Source organism: Rhinoraja longicauda, chromosome 24 (genome assembly GCF_053455715.1).
Source record: "Rhinoraja longicauda isolate Sanriku21f chromosome 24, sRhiLon1.1, whole genome shotgun sequence".
Classification (NCBI taxonomy): domain Eukaryota; kingdom Metazoa; phylum Chordata; class Chondrichthyes; order Rajiformes; family Arhynchobatidae; genus Rhinoraja; species Rhinoraja longicauda.
In genome coordinates this window covers 12,880,670-12,893,050 of record NC_135976.1, presented here as the reverse complement: position 1 = coordinate 12,893,050, position 12,381 = coordinate 12,880,670, and the positions used below count along the sequence as shown (strand labels likewise).

At 42.4% G+C, this 12,381-nt stretch overlaps 2 protein-coding genes across 3 annotated transcripts in view; one reads left to right on the top strand and one right to left on the bottom strand.

The window, feature by feature from the left end:
* Nucleotides 1–12,381, top strand: part of LOC144605429 (neuron navigator 1-like) — a 602,839-nt gene that overhangs the window by 18,050 nt on the left and 572,408 nt on the right. The window lies entirely within an intron of this gene.
* Nucleotides 1–12,381, bottom strand: part of LOC144605428 (cysteine and glycine-rich protein 1-like) — a 37,176-nt gene that overhangs the window by 1,116 nt on the left and 23,679 nt on the right. For both annotated transcript variants that reach the window (XM_078420668.1, XM_078420669.1), the window contains exons 3-5: nt 4,477–4,645; nt 2,796–2,925; nt 1,405–1,498 (exon numbers count right to left, since the gene is read on the bottom strand). In XM_078420668.1, the coding sequence (XP_078276794.1) occupies nt 1,405–1,498; nt 2,796–2,925; nt 4,477–4,645 (393 nt within the window). The remainder of the gene's footprint in view (nt 1–1,404; nt 1,499–2,795; nt 2,926–4,476; nt 4,646–12,381) is intronic.

The window sequence follows — 12,381 nt, the reverse complement described above, 5'->3', positions numbered from 1 at the left end:
AAAAGTTGGTTAAGTTGTTCTTGTAACAGGACATGGGTGGCACAGTGATGCAGCAATAGAGATGCTGCCATATAGTGCCAGAGACCCAGGTTCGATCCCGACTATGGGTGCTGTCTGTACAAAGTTTGTACGCTCTCTCCAGGGCTTTCTTTTCTCTTGGGTGCTCCGATTTCCTCCCACACTCCAAAGACATGCAGGTCTTTAGGTTAATCGGCTTTGGTAAAATTGTCCCTCGGGTGTAGGATAGTGTTTGTGTACAGGATGATCACTGGTTGGTACAGACTCAGTGGGCCGAAAGACCTGTTTCCATGCTGCGTCTCTAAAAATCAGTCTAAAATGTCAGTAAAGAATAGTCTATTGTCACGTGTAGAGTGAAAAGCTTCGTTTTGCACGCTGTCCAATTAAAATCAATGCTGTACATAAATGTAATCAGGCCAAACTAAATTGCAATGGGTAAAGCAAAGGGAAAGGTACTTCCACCTCCTGTAGAACATTACCTGTTCATCACAACCACGATTCTGCCAAACTAAATTGTCTGAGGAAAGCACAGTCTGGAGGAAAACCCACTAAAACCCAGTGCTTTGTGCTTTCCCCCCCAATCAGCTTGGGAAGTTGCCTTGCTTTATTTTGGTGGTCAGAAACACCTTGTTTTAGTCAGAGGGTAGTGAATCTGTGGAATTCATTGCCACAGACGGCTGTAGAGGCAAAGTCAATATTTATAAGTTGGAGATTGACAGATTCTTGATTAGTACAGGTGTCAGGGATTTTGGGGAGAAGGCAGGAGAATGGGGTTAGGTGGGAGAGATAAATCAGCCACGGTTGAAAGGCAGAGCAGATTTGATGGCCCGAATGGCCTAATTCTGTTCATGAACTTGGATGTAACGTCTTTCAAAGTGCAGTCATAGTTACACGACAATAACTTGCACTGCTTGAATTGCAGTCAATGCTGGGATGCAGATTATATTAAAGTGGACTTACTGCTGAGGTACATATTTCTTAAGAGGCTGAGTGGCACTAGCACAGCCAGCGTCTCTGCCATTTGTTCTTCTCGTTTCATCGAGAACATGGTGTGCTGCCTTCTTCACTAACACAGCCCTTCTGGGAATGACTGTTTGACAACGAGTATCGCGGATTAATTGAACATATTAAAGAAATGAACCTCCAGCAGTAAATCCACTTTAATCTAATCTGCATATGGAGGAGCCATATTTCAGTTTGCTGATACTACGAAATCACGCAGAGCAGTCACATATTTCATGGGGAGACCGAATGAGCGGGCAAAGTATGCAATACGAGGCAGTTAGATGCAGGCTCAAAAGGGCCAAACGGTTTACGCTCGTGCTTTTGAACTGTTCAATGATAGCATGTTAAGTCAAGGATTGAAAACAAATCAAAAACACAAACCTTTGCAATAGATCTCCCCATCCTTATCAGCCAATGTTGTGGACTCCAGGCTTTTACCACACTTAGCACAGCGGAAACAAGCCTTGTGCCAGGCCTAAAACAGGGACAGACAAGCCAGTGATAGTTTAATTATTTTAAAATGTAAAAATCTAGATACAAGGTCTTTGCCGCTTCTTACAGAAGACTTCACGAGAAACTTAAATGTCCAGTATGGGCGGCACAGCAGTAGAGTTGCTGCTTTACAGCGCTTGCAGCACCAGAGACACGGGTTCCATCCTGACTACAGGGACAGTCTCTATGGAGTTTGAACGTGCTCCCCATCACTAATCAGATGTGCAGCACTTTGGTCAACGTGGGCTGTTTTTAAATGTGCTATACAAATAAAATTGACTTGACTTGACCAGCTTGGTATAACTGTAAAGTGTGTGTAGGATAGTGTTAATGTGCAGGGATTGCTGGTTGGCACAGACTCGGTGGGCCGAAGGGCCCGTTTCTCTAAACTAAACAAAACAGCACCATTGAAATAATGGCAATTATGAATTAGTGCACACTTCCCATCAACAATGGATAAGCCAGACGCGACGGAAAAGAAAACTCAGTGTTATCACACTTGGTGTCTCATGAACCTTATTGTACAGATTGGATTAAGATGTTTCAGGTCAAAATGTTACTGGATTCCTTAAATGGAAGCAACTTCAACATTCTGGTCGGGAAGTTTGTGGTAACATCCCCACACAGAACAGATAAACTTCTATCAGAACCGAATGCCAACAAAACCACTTTAGGTGTGTGCTTTTGTCGCCTACTTGAAAATATATCAATGGGTTTCTCCCAGTCAAATTGCTCTTTATTATGTGGATGTTACTTCAAACAAATAACCAAAATTCTAATCTTTTATTTGCATCTTTTGAAGAAGTTCTGTTAATGGTATAGACTACATTAAATATCAGTTAGCATTAGAAAATAACTGCAGATGCTGGTACAAATCAAAGGTATTTATTCACAAAATGCTGGAGTAACTCAGCAGGTCAGGCAGCATCTCAGGAGAAGGAATCGGCGACGTTTCGGGTCGAGACCCTTCTTCAGACTGAAAAGTTGGACCTTTGACCCAAATTCATGCTGACCAAGGTGCCCATCATGGAACAGGACCTTTGACCCAACAGCAAGGAACAGGACTTTTGACCCAACTCATTCATGTTGACCAGGTCCCCTTTGCCTGCATTGGCTTCATATTGCTCTGAATCTTTGCATCCGTTCAAATATCATACAATAGCCCCTTTGAATATACTCAGCTTGGACTACCTTAACTGTAAGCCAGCATCTGCCGTTCATTCATACACATTGAAAATATTAAGCTTCTGTGCAGAAAAGATAGCAAGAATTTCAATTACCTTGCCAGCTCCAATAATTTTCTCAGCAGCATAAACGGCTTTGTCACACCTCGGGCACTTTTCCGAACTGCCAAATTTCTGAGCAAACTTGGATTCATTGACATTGGTTGTTGGACAATGAGGCGGAGGTCTGTAAACGCAAGGAATGCAAACAATGAAAACAGGAATTGATTGCAGTCTACATTCATATTGGAAACAATCTAAAAGCTAACTCAGATAGGCATCAAAAACCCAATCCAATATTCAATGATATAAAGTACTCTAGCCCTCCTTGTGCTACTTAATGGATTAACCTGGACACAAGGGTGGCAGTGTCGCAGCTGATAGAACTGCTGCCTCACGGTGCCAGAGACATGGATTTGATCCTGATCTTGGGTGCTGGCTGTGTGGAATTTTCAAGTTCTCCTGTGACATTTCAGGTTTCCCCATGGTGCACAGAAAGGAACTGCAGAGGCTAACATATACTAAAGATAAATACAAAGTGCTGGAGTCAGGCAGCTGAGTCTGAAGAAAGGTCCCAAATCCAAAGCATCACCCGCTATTTTTCTCCAGGGATGCAGTCTGACGCAGTAAGTTACTTCAGCACTGTGTGTCAATTTTCCCTTGGGTGCGCTGGTTTCATCTCATATCCTAAAGATGTGTGGGTTTGTAGGTTAGTTGGTCTCCAAATTGCCCCAAAATATGTAGGGGGTGGGTGATAAAATGGGATAACATGGAACCAGCATATCACTGGACCCATTTTCATGCTGGATCTCCAAACTAGTTTTAATGTATCCCAATAGTAGCCATTTGCAAGGGGAATGATATAATGTGGCAGCACAATTCAATGTCTAACCTGATGATCAAGGGTTGAAAGATCACCCCATCAAACCAAAGAAAAAAAAGCTTCACAGCATCACTACTCTAGAGATGTAACCTTGTTAACTCGTCAATACCCACAAAAATCTTCTACTTCTCTAACTATGAGAAGCACTCTATTTCACCATAACCCCAAGGGGCTTCCCTTTCATGGGGTAGTAGTCAGAAAGGTGCTATAGATCAGATGGCCATTTCACCTCCTGTTCTGCTGGCAAATCCAGCCAGGGGACTAGTGATGGAGTATAGAACTTCCAAAGACAATCAGAACAGAACTCAGCATGCCATTAGCTTTTGCATCTCACCTGTAAACAAACATTTGCTTGGTATTAAATTGAAGCAAAAACACTGCAGCAAACTAATTTAATTACTCGTCTAATTATGCTGACGAGAGCAAAACAATTAAGACTCCCTCATCGAAATGGAGAAAAATGCCACAGTCAAAAGAATTTATTTTGGTCCCCATTTCATTGTTCTGGAATGTTTTACCATAACGAACACAACTTAAAGAGAAAAGACTTTCCTTTCAAGGATGTATTAAATCGGTGTTACTCTTGAGAAACGGAACAATTCCACGAGGGAAAAGTTCGAAACAAAAAATAATATTCTTGGAAACCAAGAATATCTTCTATCACCAAGACCTGTTGAGCATAAAAAAAAATTTAAAAGCAAGGCAATGCTTGTGCGATAAAGAGCAGATAATGAAAGTCAGAGGGCCACACATGCAGGCGCTCAGGTATAAGCTCATTGCAGACAAGACACATTGACACTCAGTTTTATTAAACTTTAGACAAACAACTTAAAATTACTTGATCAAGAGACTTACTGCACAGTCTTTATTCCCAATCTCGTTCCGGAGTCCGTGCTCAGAACACCTGCACCTTGGCCATAGCCATAACCTTTGGGCCCATACTTCTTTCCATAGCATGATTTGCAGTAGATTTCATTTCCATGCACAGCCAGTGTGGTGCTGTCAAGGTTCTTTTTGCAGACCACTGACAAAGAATAAGAGGATGTGTTAACCTGATGGGATCTTTCACCACCTCAAATTATGTAATGCAACCGACAAGCAAGTAAGGGCAAATATCTGGTCTCACATTTAACACTTAAGTTACTTCAGCACTGGAACATTGATTTAAGGTGGAGGAAAGATTTAATAGGAATCAGAGTAGCTTGCTTCCCCCCCCCCCCCCCATACAAAAGTTGGTGGGTGTATGGAACAAGATGCCAGAGGTAGTTGAGACAGGGACATAGAAAATAGGTGCAAGAGTAAGCCATTCTGCCCTTTGAGCCAGTACTGCCATTCAATATGATCATGGCTGATCATCCAAAATCAGTACCCCATTCCTGCTTTTTCCTCATATCCCTTGATTCCATTAGTCCTTGGAGCTAAATCTAACTCTTGAAAACATCAGGTGAATTGGCCTCCACTTCCTTTCTGTGGCAGAGAATTCCACAGAGTCACTACTCTCTAGGTGATTTTTTTTCCCTCATCTCAGTCCTAAATTAGGTTAATTGGCTTGGTAAATGTTTTTAAAAAATTGGCCCTGATGGTTGTTGGATAGTGTTGATGTGCGGGGATCGCTGGTCGGTGCAAACTCGGTGGGCCGAAGGGCCCGTTTCAACGCTGTATCTCTAAACTAAACAGCCTGCCCCTTATTCTCAAACTGTGACCCCTGGCTCTGGACTCAACATCAGGAGCATTTTTCCTGCAACTAGCCTGTCCAATCCCTTAAGAATTTTATGTTTCTACTACACCAAGTGGACCCATTGGGCCCAAACCTCTCCTACATTGGTGCAGCACCCTCTCCTCCCCCCCCCCCTTCCCCTCCACCCCCCACTCTCCCCTCCCCCTCCTCCCGTCCTTCCCCTCCCCCTCCTGTCCTTCCCCTCCCCCCGACTCCATCCCCCTCAACCCCCCTTATCCTCTTCTCCCCCCTCCCTCCACCCCCTCCCTAGGAGTTAGATTTAAACACCGATTTCAATTAAACTTCTTTCATTAGCACCAAAGGGACAATGGTAAGGTGGGCCTAAAATGGTCACGCTATGTACCGTTTTGGCTGCAGTTCAGGAAAAAAAAACTAATGAGGGTTTTAGTATATAGATAAGATCCCCTCTCATCCTTCTAAATTGCAGTGAATACGTCCAGTTTGGTCCATTCTTTCATCATATGTCAGTCCTGCCATCCTGAGAGTTAACCTGGTGAACCTACTCTGCCCTATTGCAACATTTAAGAAACAATTAGACAGGTACAAGGATAGAACAGGTTTGGAGGGATATGGGCCAAACGCAAGTGGGTGGGACTGATGTAGATGAGACATGTTGGTCGGTGTGGGCAAGTTGGGACAAAAGGCCCATTTCCATGCCGTATGACGATGACTCATGGTATGCCACTGCTTCAATTAAAGAGACGTTACTCCAGCACTGTGTCTTATGCACAAGATTCCAGCATCTGCAGTTTATTGTGTCTATAACTTGTAATCCTATTTTATAGAGGTTATTCCAAATTAGTTAAGTATACGTCTAATTGTCAAATATTTAAACATTGAGTGAATTTATGAAGCTTTCTTCTGATGGCAATTCAGTCATGAACAACAAAAACAATTTAGAAGGATGAGAGGAGATCTTATCGAAACGTATAAGATTATTAAGTGGTTGGACACGTTAGAGGCAGGAAACATGTTCCCAATGTTGGGGGAGTCCAGAATCAGGGGCCACAGTTTAAGAATATGGGGTAGGCCATTTAGAACTGAGATGAGGAAAAACTTTTTCAGTCAGAGAGTTGTGAATCTATGGAATTCTCTGCCTCAGAAGGCAGTGAAGGCCAATTCTCTGAATGCATTCAAGAGAGAGCTAGATAGAGCTCTTAAGGATAGCAGTCAGGGGGTATGGGGAGAAGGCAGGAACGAGGTACTGATTGAGAATGATCAGCCATGATCACATTGAATGGCGGTGCTGGCTCGAAGGGCCGAATGGCCTCCTCCTGCACCTATTGTCGAACACTTGTAACAGGCCCTTCGCAACACTGAAGATAAAATATGAAAGATTAATAAATTAATAATCTCTTTTTCTTCAATCAAATTACTTAGAAATATTCCAAGCAGCCCCCCAATGTCCCACAACACAGGCAGTTACTCATTTTATATGAATGCAATATTTGTTATAATAGATTCAGGAAAAAAAAGAAATTCCAAGACATATTTTGAGCTTTTTATCATCACTGTTATCAACAACCAAAGGACACAAGTTTAAGGAGAGAGGGGAAAGATTTAATAGGAACCAAGAAGCAATCATTTCACTCATAGGGTGGTGGGTTTTTTTGGAACAATTTGCCAAAAGGTAACTGAGGCAGGTACTATAACAGCATTCTAAAAGGCATTTGGATAGGTACATGGATAGGAAAGGTTTAGGGAGATGGGCCAAATGTGGGCAGGTGGGACCAACATAAATGCACATCTTGGTCGACATGGGCAAGTTGGGCCGAAGGACCCATTTCCACGCTGACTAATGTTTCTCCATGATCAATGCAAGTTTGAAGAGTTACATTTGACTGCATTTTAATCGTAGCCGTTAGCACGGAGTGCAGTATATTCATGATATTGACTGCCTATAAAAAGGGACATGTTAAATTTAAACATTGGAGACGCTTCATAATGTAGAAATTTCAAATTACAAATGCAGCATATTCATTTTGTACTTCAATTGTTTAAAGGCTGCTCCCTTTAAGGGTTTTGTCATGCAAGCAATTGTCATAGAAAGTTGCAAGGCCAAATCTCTGAACACTCCCAAATAAAGAACAGGTTTTTAAACTCGGTGAAACAAAGTGCTGGAGTAACTCCAAAGATAGACACAAAATGCTGGAGTAACTCAGCGGGACAGGCAGCATCTATGGAGAGAAGGGATGGGTGATGTTTCGGGTAGACACCCTTCTTCAGACTCCGAGTATTCATTAGGTCAGGCAGCATCTGCGGAAGGAATGGAGAGGCTACGTTTTAGGTCAGGACCTTTCCTTTTACTATGCCTCATGTTTGTAAATCCATGCAGTCTGCAATGGATGTGGGAAGTTCAGAATCCACACAGGAGTGCATAGATCTCTAACAGATCTGCCAAAGAACTAGAATATTGGCTCAGATGCACATGGCACCCCATCTCCTTCACCCATCTCTATTCTGTGGCAAACGGAATAATAAGTGTTAAGCACAAAGACAATATCCTTCCTAGTTGGATATACAATTTATTTTATTCGGATAATACCACAGAACAAAAATATCCTCAATCACATTGTTTCTCAATGCTCTTGTCGAGACCAATCTGAAAGGACACATTAGCAATTCACAAGCTTATTCACCCTGCAATAATCTCACATAACATTATATTTTTTGGAGATGAGCATTGGATTTGACTTTGCTGCTCAAATGTTCGGGTTGACCACAAACTATACTGTTGGCAAACAATTGAACATTTAGGACAATGCAAGTTATGTAGGTTTAAAAGACAAAGACATTTACATTTCCAAGCCAATTCAAATGTTACAATGGTACTTCCATATTCTTCAGGAAGACTTGCTCCTCCTTTCTAAGTGTTCTGGCACTTAAAAAAATAAATAGATTCTTTGACATCTTAAATTGTCAACATGTTCACAATTACTTTATTCAGCTAATAAAGTATGGTGGAAATAGGAACTAAGTATCTTTGTGAACTTTTTATTTATTTTTATTTTTATTATTTTATTTTTTTTAAATTTATAAATGGAAATTATGCTAGAGATATCCATGTTTGAAGACTTGTTCTTTTCAACATTTTCCAACAATGGATCAATTGTTTAGTTTTTAGTTTTAAAGATAAAGCCTGGAAACAGCCTCTTCGGCCCACCGAGTCCACACTGACCAAGGGTCCGAAGAAGGGTCTCGACCCGAAACATCGCCCATTCCTTCTCTCCTGAGATGCTGCCTGACCTGCTGAGTTACTCCAGCATTGTGAATAAATACCTTCGATTTGTACCAGCATCTACAGTTATTTTCTTATACCACACTGACCAGCAATCACTCGAACACTTGTCTATCCTACATACTAGGGACCATTTTCAGAAGCCAATTAACATACAAGGCTTTGGAATGTGGGAGGAGACTGGAGCACTTGGTGAAAACCTATGTGGTCAGGTCCAAACCTGGATCGCTGGCACTGTAAGGTAGCAACCCTCCCACAGCGACATTGGCTCTCCATAAATTCTTTACACAAAATTATAAATCATAAAATTAAAACATCCTAAACGTTTCTAAACTTGGATACCATTAATTTTTCCTTCTTGAGGAGATTCCACTTGAGATAATGGAGGAAAACCTCAGCTGGAACAACTGACCCTTGCAGGAAAATTATAATTTATCATCAGAGATAGCCATCACATTATAAAACCCAGCTAACATTACCGAATGATGGAAATGTTACTGAATGATAGGATCAGCTAATATTTAGATATAGATTAGTTTAGCTGCAGTACCTTCCGAAAATCCATCTCCTAATAAGCTGCTCAAGTGAAAAATCTGGAATATTCAACACAGGCAGCCTTTAGTCACTGAAGCATTCCATTGCCTTGGCCTGCCTTTCACCCCATACATGGGTGTCAGACTGGCAACGTTTTTACCAATTATGGTTAGTCTTAGGCATTAAGTTGGCAAGCATCACATGCAGGCTTTAAAACTTAAAATCCCCAGTTGGAAGAGTTCACAACAGCTGGCTATCCAGAAATAAAACAACTCTGTGCTTGTTTTATGCCATATTGTGTTAATGTTTAATCTACTGGGTTTATCGCAATTTGGGGTGTATATTGTTTTAGTGTTCTTCACAAAAAGTTAACTGTCAGGCATAACATATGCTCAGTCCTCCTTGGCCTACGCGATCTCCCGGTTGCCAAATATTTAAACTCCCCTTCCCATACTGACCTTTCTGTCCTGGGCATCACAAAATGCTGGAGTAACTCAGCGGGTCAGGCAGCATCACAGGAGAGAAGGAATGGGTGACGTATCGGGTCGAGACCCTTCTTCAGAATGAAGGGTCTCGACCCGAAACGTCACCCATTCGTTCTCGCCTGAGATGCTGCCTGACCCGCTGAGTTACTCCAGCATTTTGTGATGCCTTCGATTTGTACCAGCATCTGCAGTTATTTTCCTACACAACTTTCTGTCCCGGGCCTCCTCCACTGTCAGAGTGAGGCCACCAATTGGAGGAACAGCACCTCATATTTTGCTTGGGCATCTTACAACCCCCAACAGTATGAATATTGATTTCTCCAATTTCAAGTAACCCTTGCATTTCCTCTCTCTCCATCCCTCGCCCACCCAAATCATCTTGCTCTTTTCACCTTTCGTTTCCCTTCACTATCACCTCTTTCACAGCCAACAATGGATCTTTGTGGGCTCCACCTTCAATGCTGGCTGTGATTTGTTCCGTACCTTTTCATATCTCCAGTTTCCCTCCCCCGACTCGGTCTGTTGAAGGGTTTCAACCCAAAATGTCACCCATTCCTTCTCTCCAGAGTTGCTGAGTTGCTCCAGCATTGTCTTTTAGTCATAACATAGCCCTCATTTCAAGCTGAAGAAGCCAACTTCAATATAAAAAGTGGATTCAAATATTTCTATGAGCGAGGATAAAATATATTCTCGCCTAGCACAACTATTATGGATAAGAGTGGCTATTAATCCAACCCCAACAACATAGGAGACAACTGTCACAACCCAAAAAACCTCACCTATCCATGTTCTCCACAGATGTTACCTGGCATGCTGAGTTACTTCAGCCTGTAATGTGTGCTCAGTAACTAGCATCTGAGGTTCTTTGTGCAAGAAGGAACTGCAGACAATGGTTTAAACTGAAGATTACCACTTGAGTCTGAAGGTTCTTTATAGGGCTCTGGCACAGCCGGCAAGGCCATGAACCCTACTGTTGCCAGGCAACGCCTTCTGGAGAACAAGCGGTGTACTGGAGGCAAGCACTCACTATGGCTGTCAGTAGCGCGGGACCATCTTTGGTCCCAGTAGCTGTTGAATTGTCGCAGTTTTCTTGCCAGAATTCTGCCAGAGACTCTGAAGCCAAAATCGCCACTAAACTTGCAACACCTCAGTCCCAACCAAAAATCTTTGTGAATGGCACCACATAATTAGTGCTTAATCACATCAGGCTGCTTAACCTCATCCCGATAAACTTAGTACAGCTGCAAACCTCACGCTACATACCAAAACATGCAAACACTGCCTGTTGAACCATGTCAATCTCACCACCCCAGTATAATCCACAACACTTCCTCATTCTTGTAGAAGACAAGTTTCGGCAATTAGACATAGCAAGATCTAATGAAAATGGGAGAGACTTTCCTGCAGGGCCTGACCCCCATGGAGGTTAGAATGTTGGTCATTGGCAGAGAGACATTAGACAAGGGCTAGATGAACAATTGAATTGCCAAGGCATAAAAGACTATAAATGAAGTACTGTAATAATATAGCAGAATCACGGGTGGGGAGCAGTGAGAGAGGATGGTGCTGAACTCTCAGAGAGAGGAGGAGATCTTCTTCAAAGCAAACATACATCAGGGAGATTTTGCAGTGGAACAGACAAAGTGTAGGAAAGAAGTGCAGATGCTGGTTTAAACCGAAGGTAGACAGAATGCTGGAGTAACTCAGCGGGACGTACATGTTGCGTGTGCGATATGTATGCCAGAGGCTTGCTTGTCCGCCAGAATGCTTGAGCGACTCCATGCATCACACCCTTTGACCTTCCGAGCAAGGGCCCTATTCCAACATAGGAATGGTACAAGTTGACAGCCAAAGTCTTCGAATTCCTACTATTTCAGTCAAATACTGTGGTATGTGATAATAAACTCCTTCCCAGCTGTGTTGGATTGGTTTGGTTGCCAAATACTTTTCTTTTAAATCCTGCAAGTATGCTGGAACAAGTTTCACCAATTCAATTCAGATGGAGGATGTTTGCAATTAATAGATAATGCCATGCCAGTTAAGCAGGCAACCCTTTCACTGCACTGGAGGAACAAGTCTAGGACAGCAAAATGCAGAAAATTCATTATCCAGTTACTTGGAAATCCCAGAGGTTCTTTATTTGGTTCACTGGTGCCCCATTTCCTTTTTGCTCCCTTCAAATTAACCAGGCTCACAGGCTGAAAAGTTATACTCCAGTATCTTTAGACTTCAGAAGCAGTGTGGAAACAGGCCCTTCAGTCCACCTAGTCCAGATCAACCAGCGATCGCCCCAGCACTATGATCACAATAAGTAATGCAGATCACTAAACTGCTTTAAGAATCAAGGGCCTATTTGATGGAGCAGTGAGAAAACAGCATAGAAAAGGACTAAAAACTCCTTACCCCTACAATTTCTTAGGGCGGTAAAGGTGACGCAGCAGAAGGGTTGCTGCCTCACAGCACCAGAGAGCCAGGTTCGATCCCGACTACAGGTGCTGTCTGTGCAGTTTATCATTCTTCCCGTGACCGCATGGGAGGGTGTCCACCCACATTCCAAAGACACAGGTTTGTAGAATTATTGGCTTTGGTAAAAAAGATAAACATTGTCCCTCGTGTGTCGAATAGTGCTAGTGTACAGGAATCGCTGGTCGGCGAAGGGCCTATTTCCACTATATTTCTAAACTGAACATCCCATTCTGTCAGATATGTAGAATAATTGGATATTTACAGCCATTTACAAAATAAATTTGCCAAAACCTAGTTTA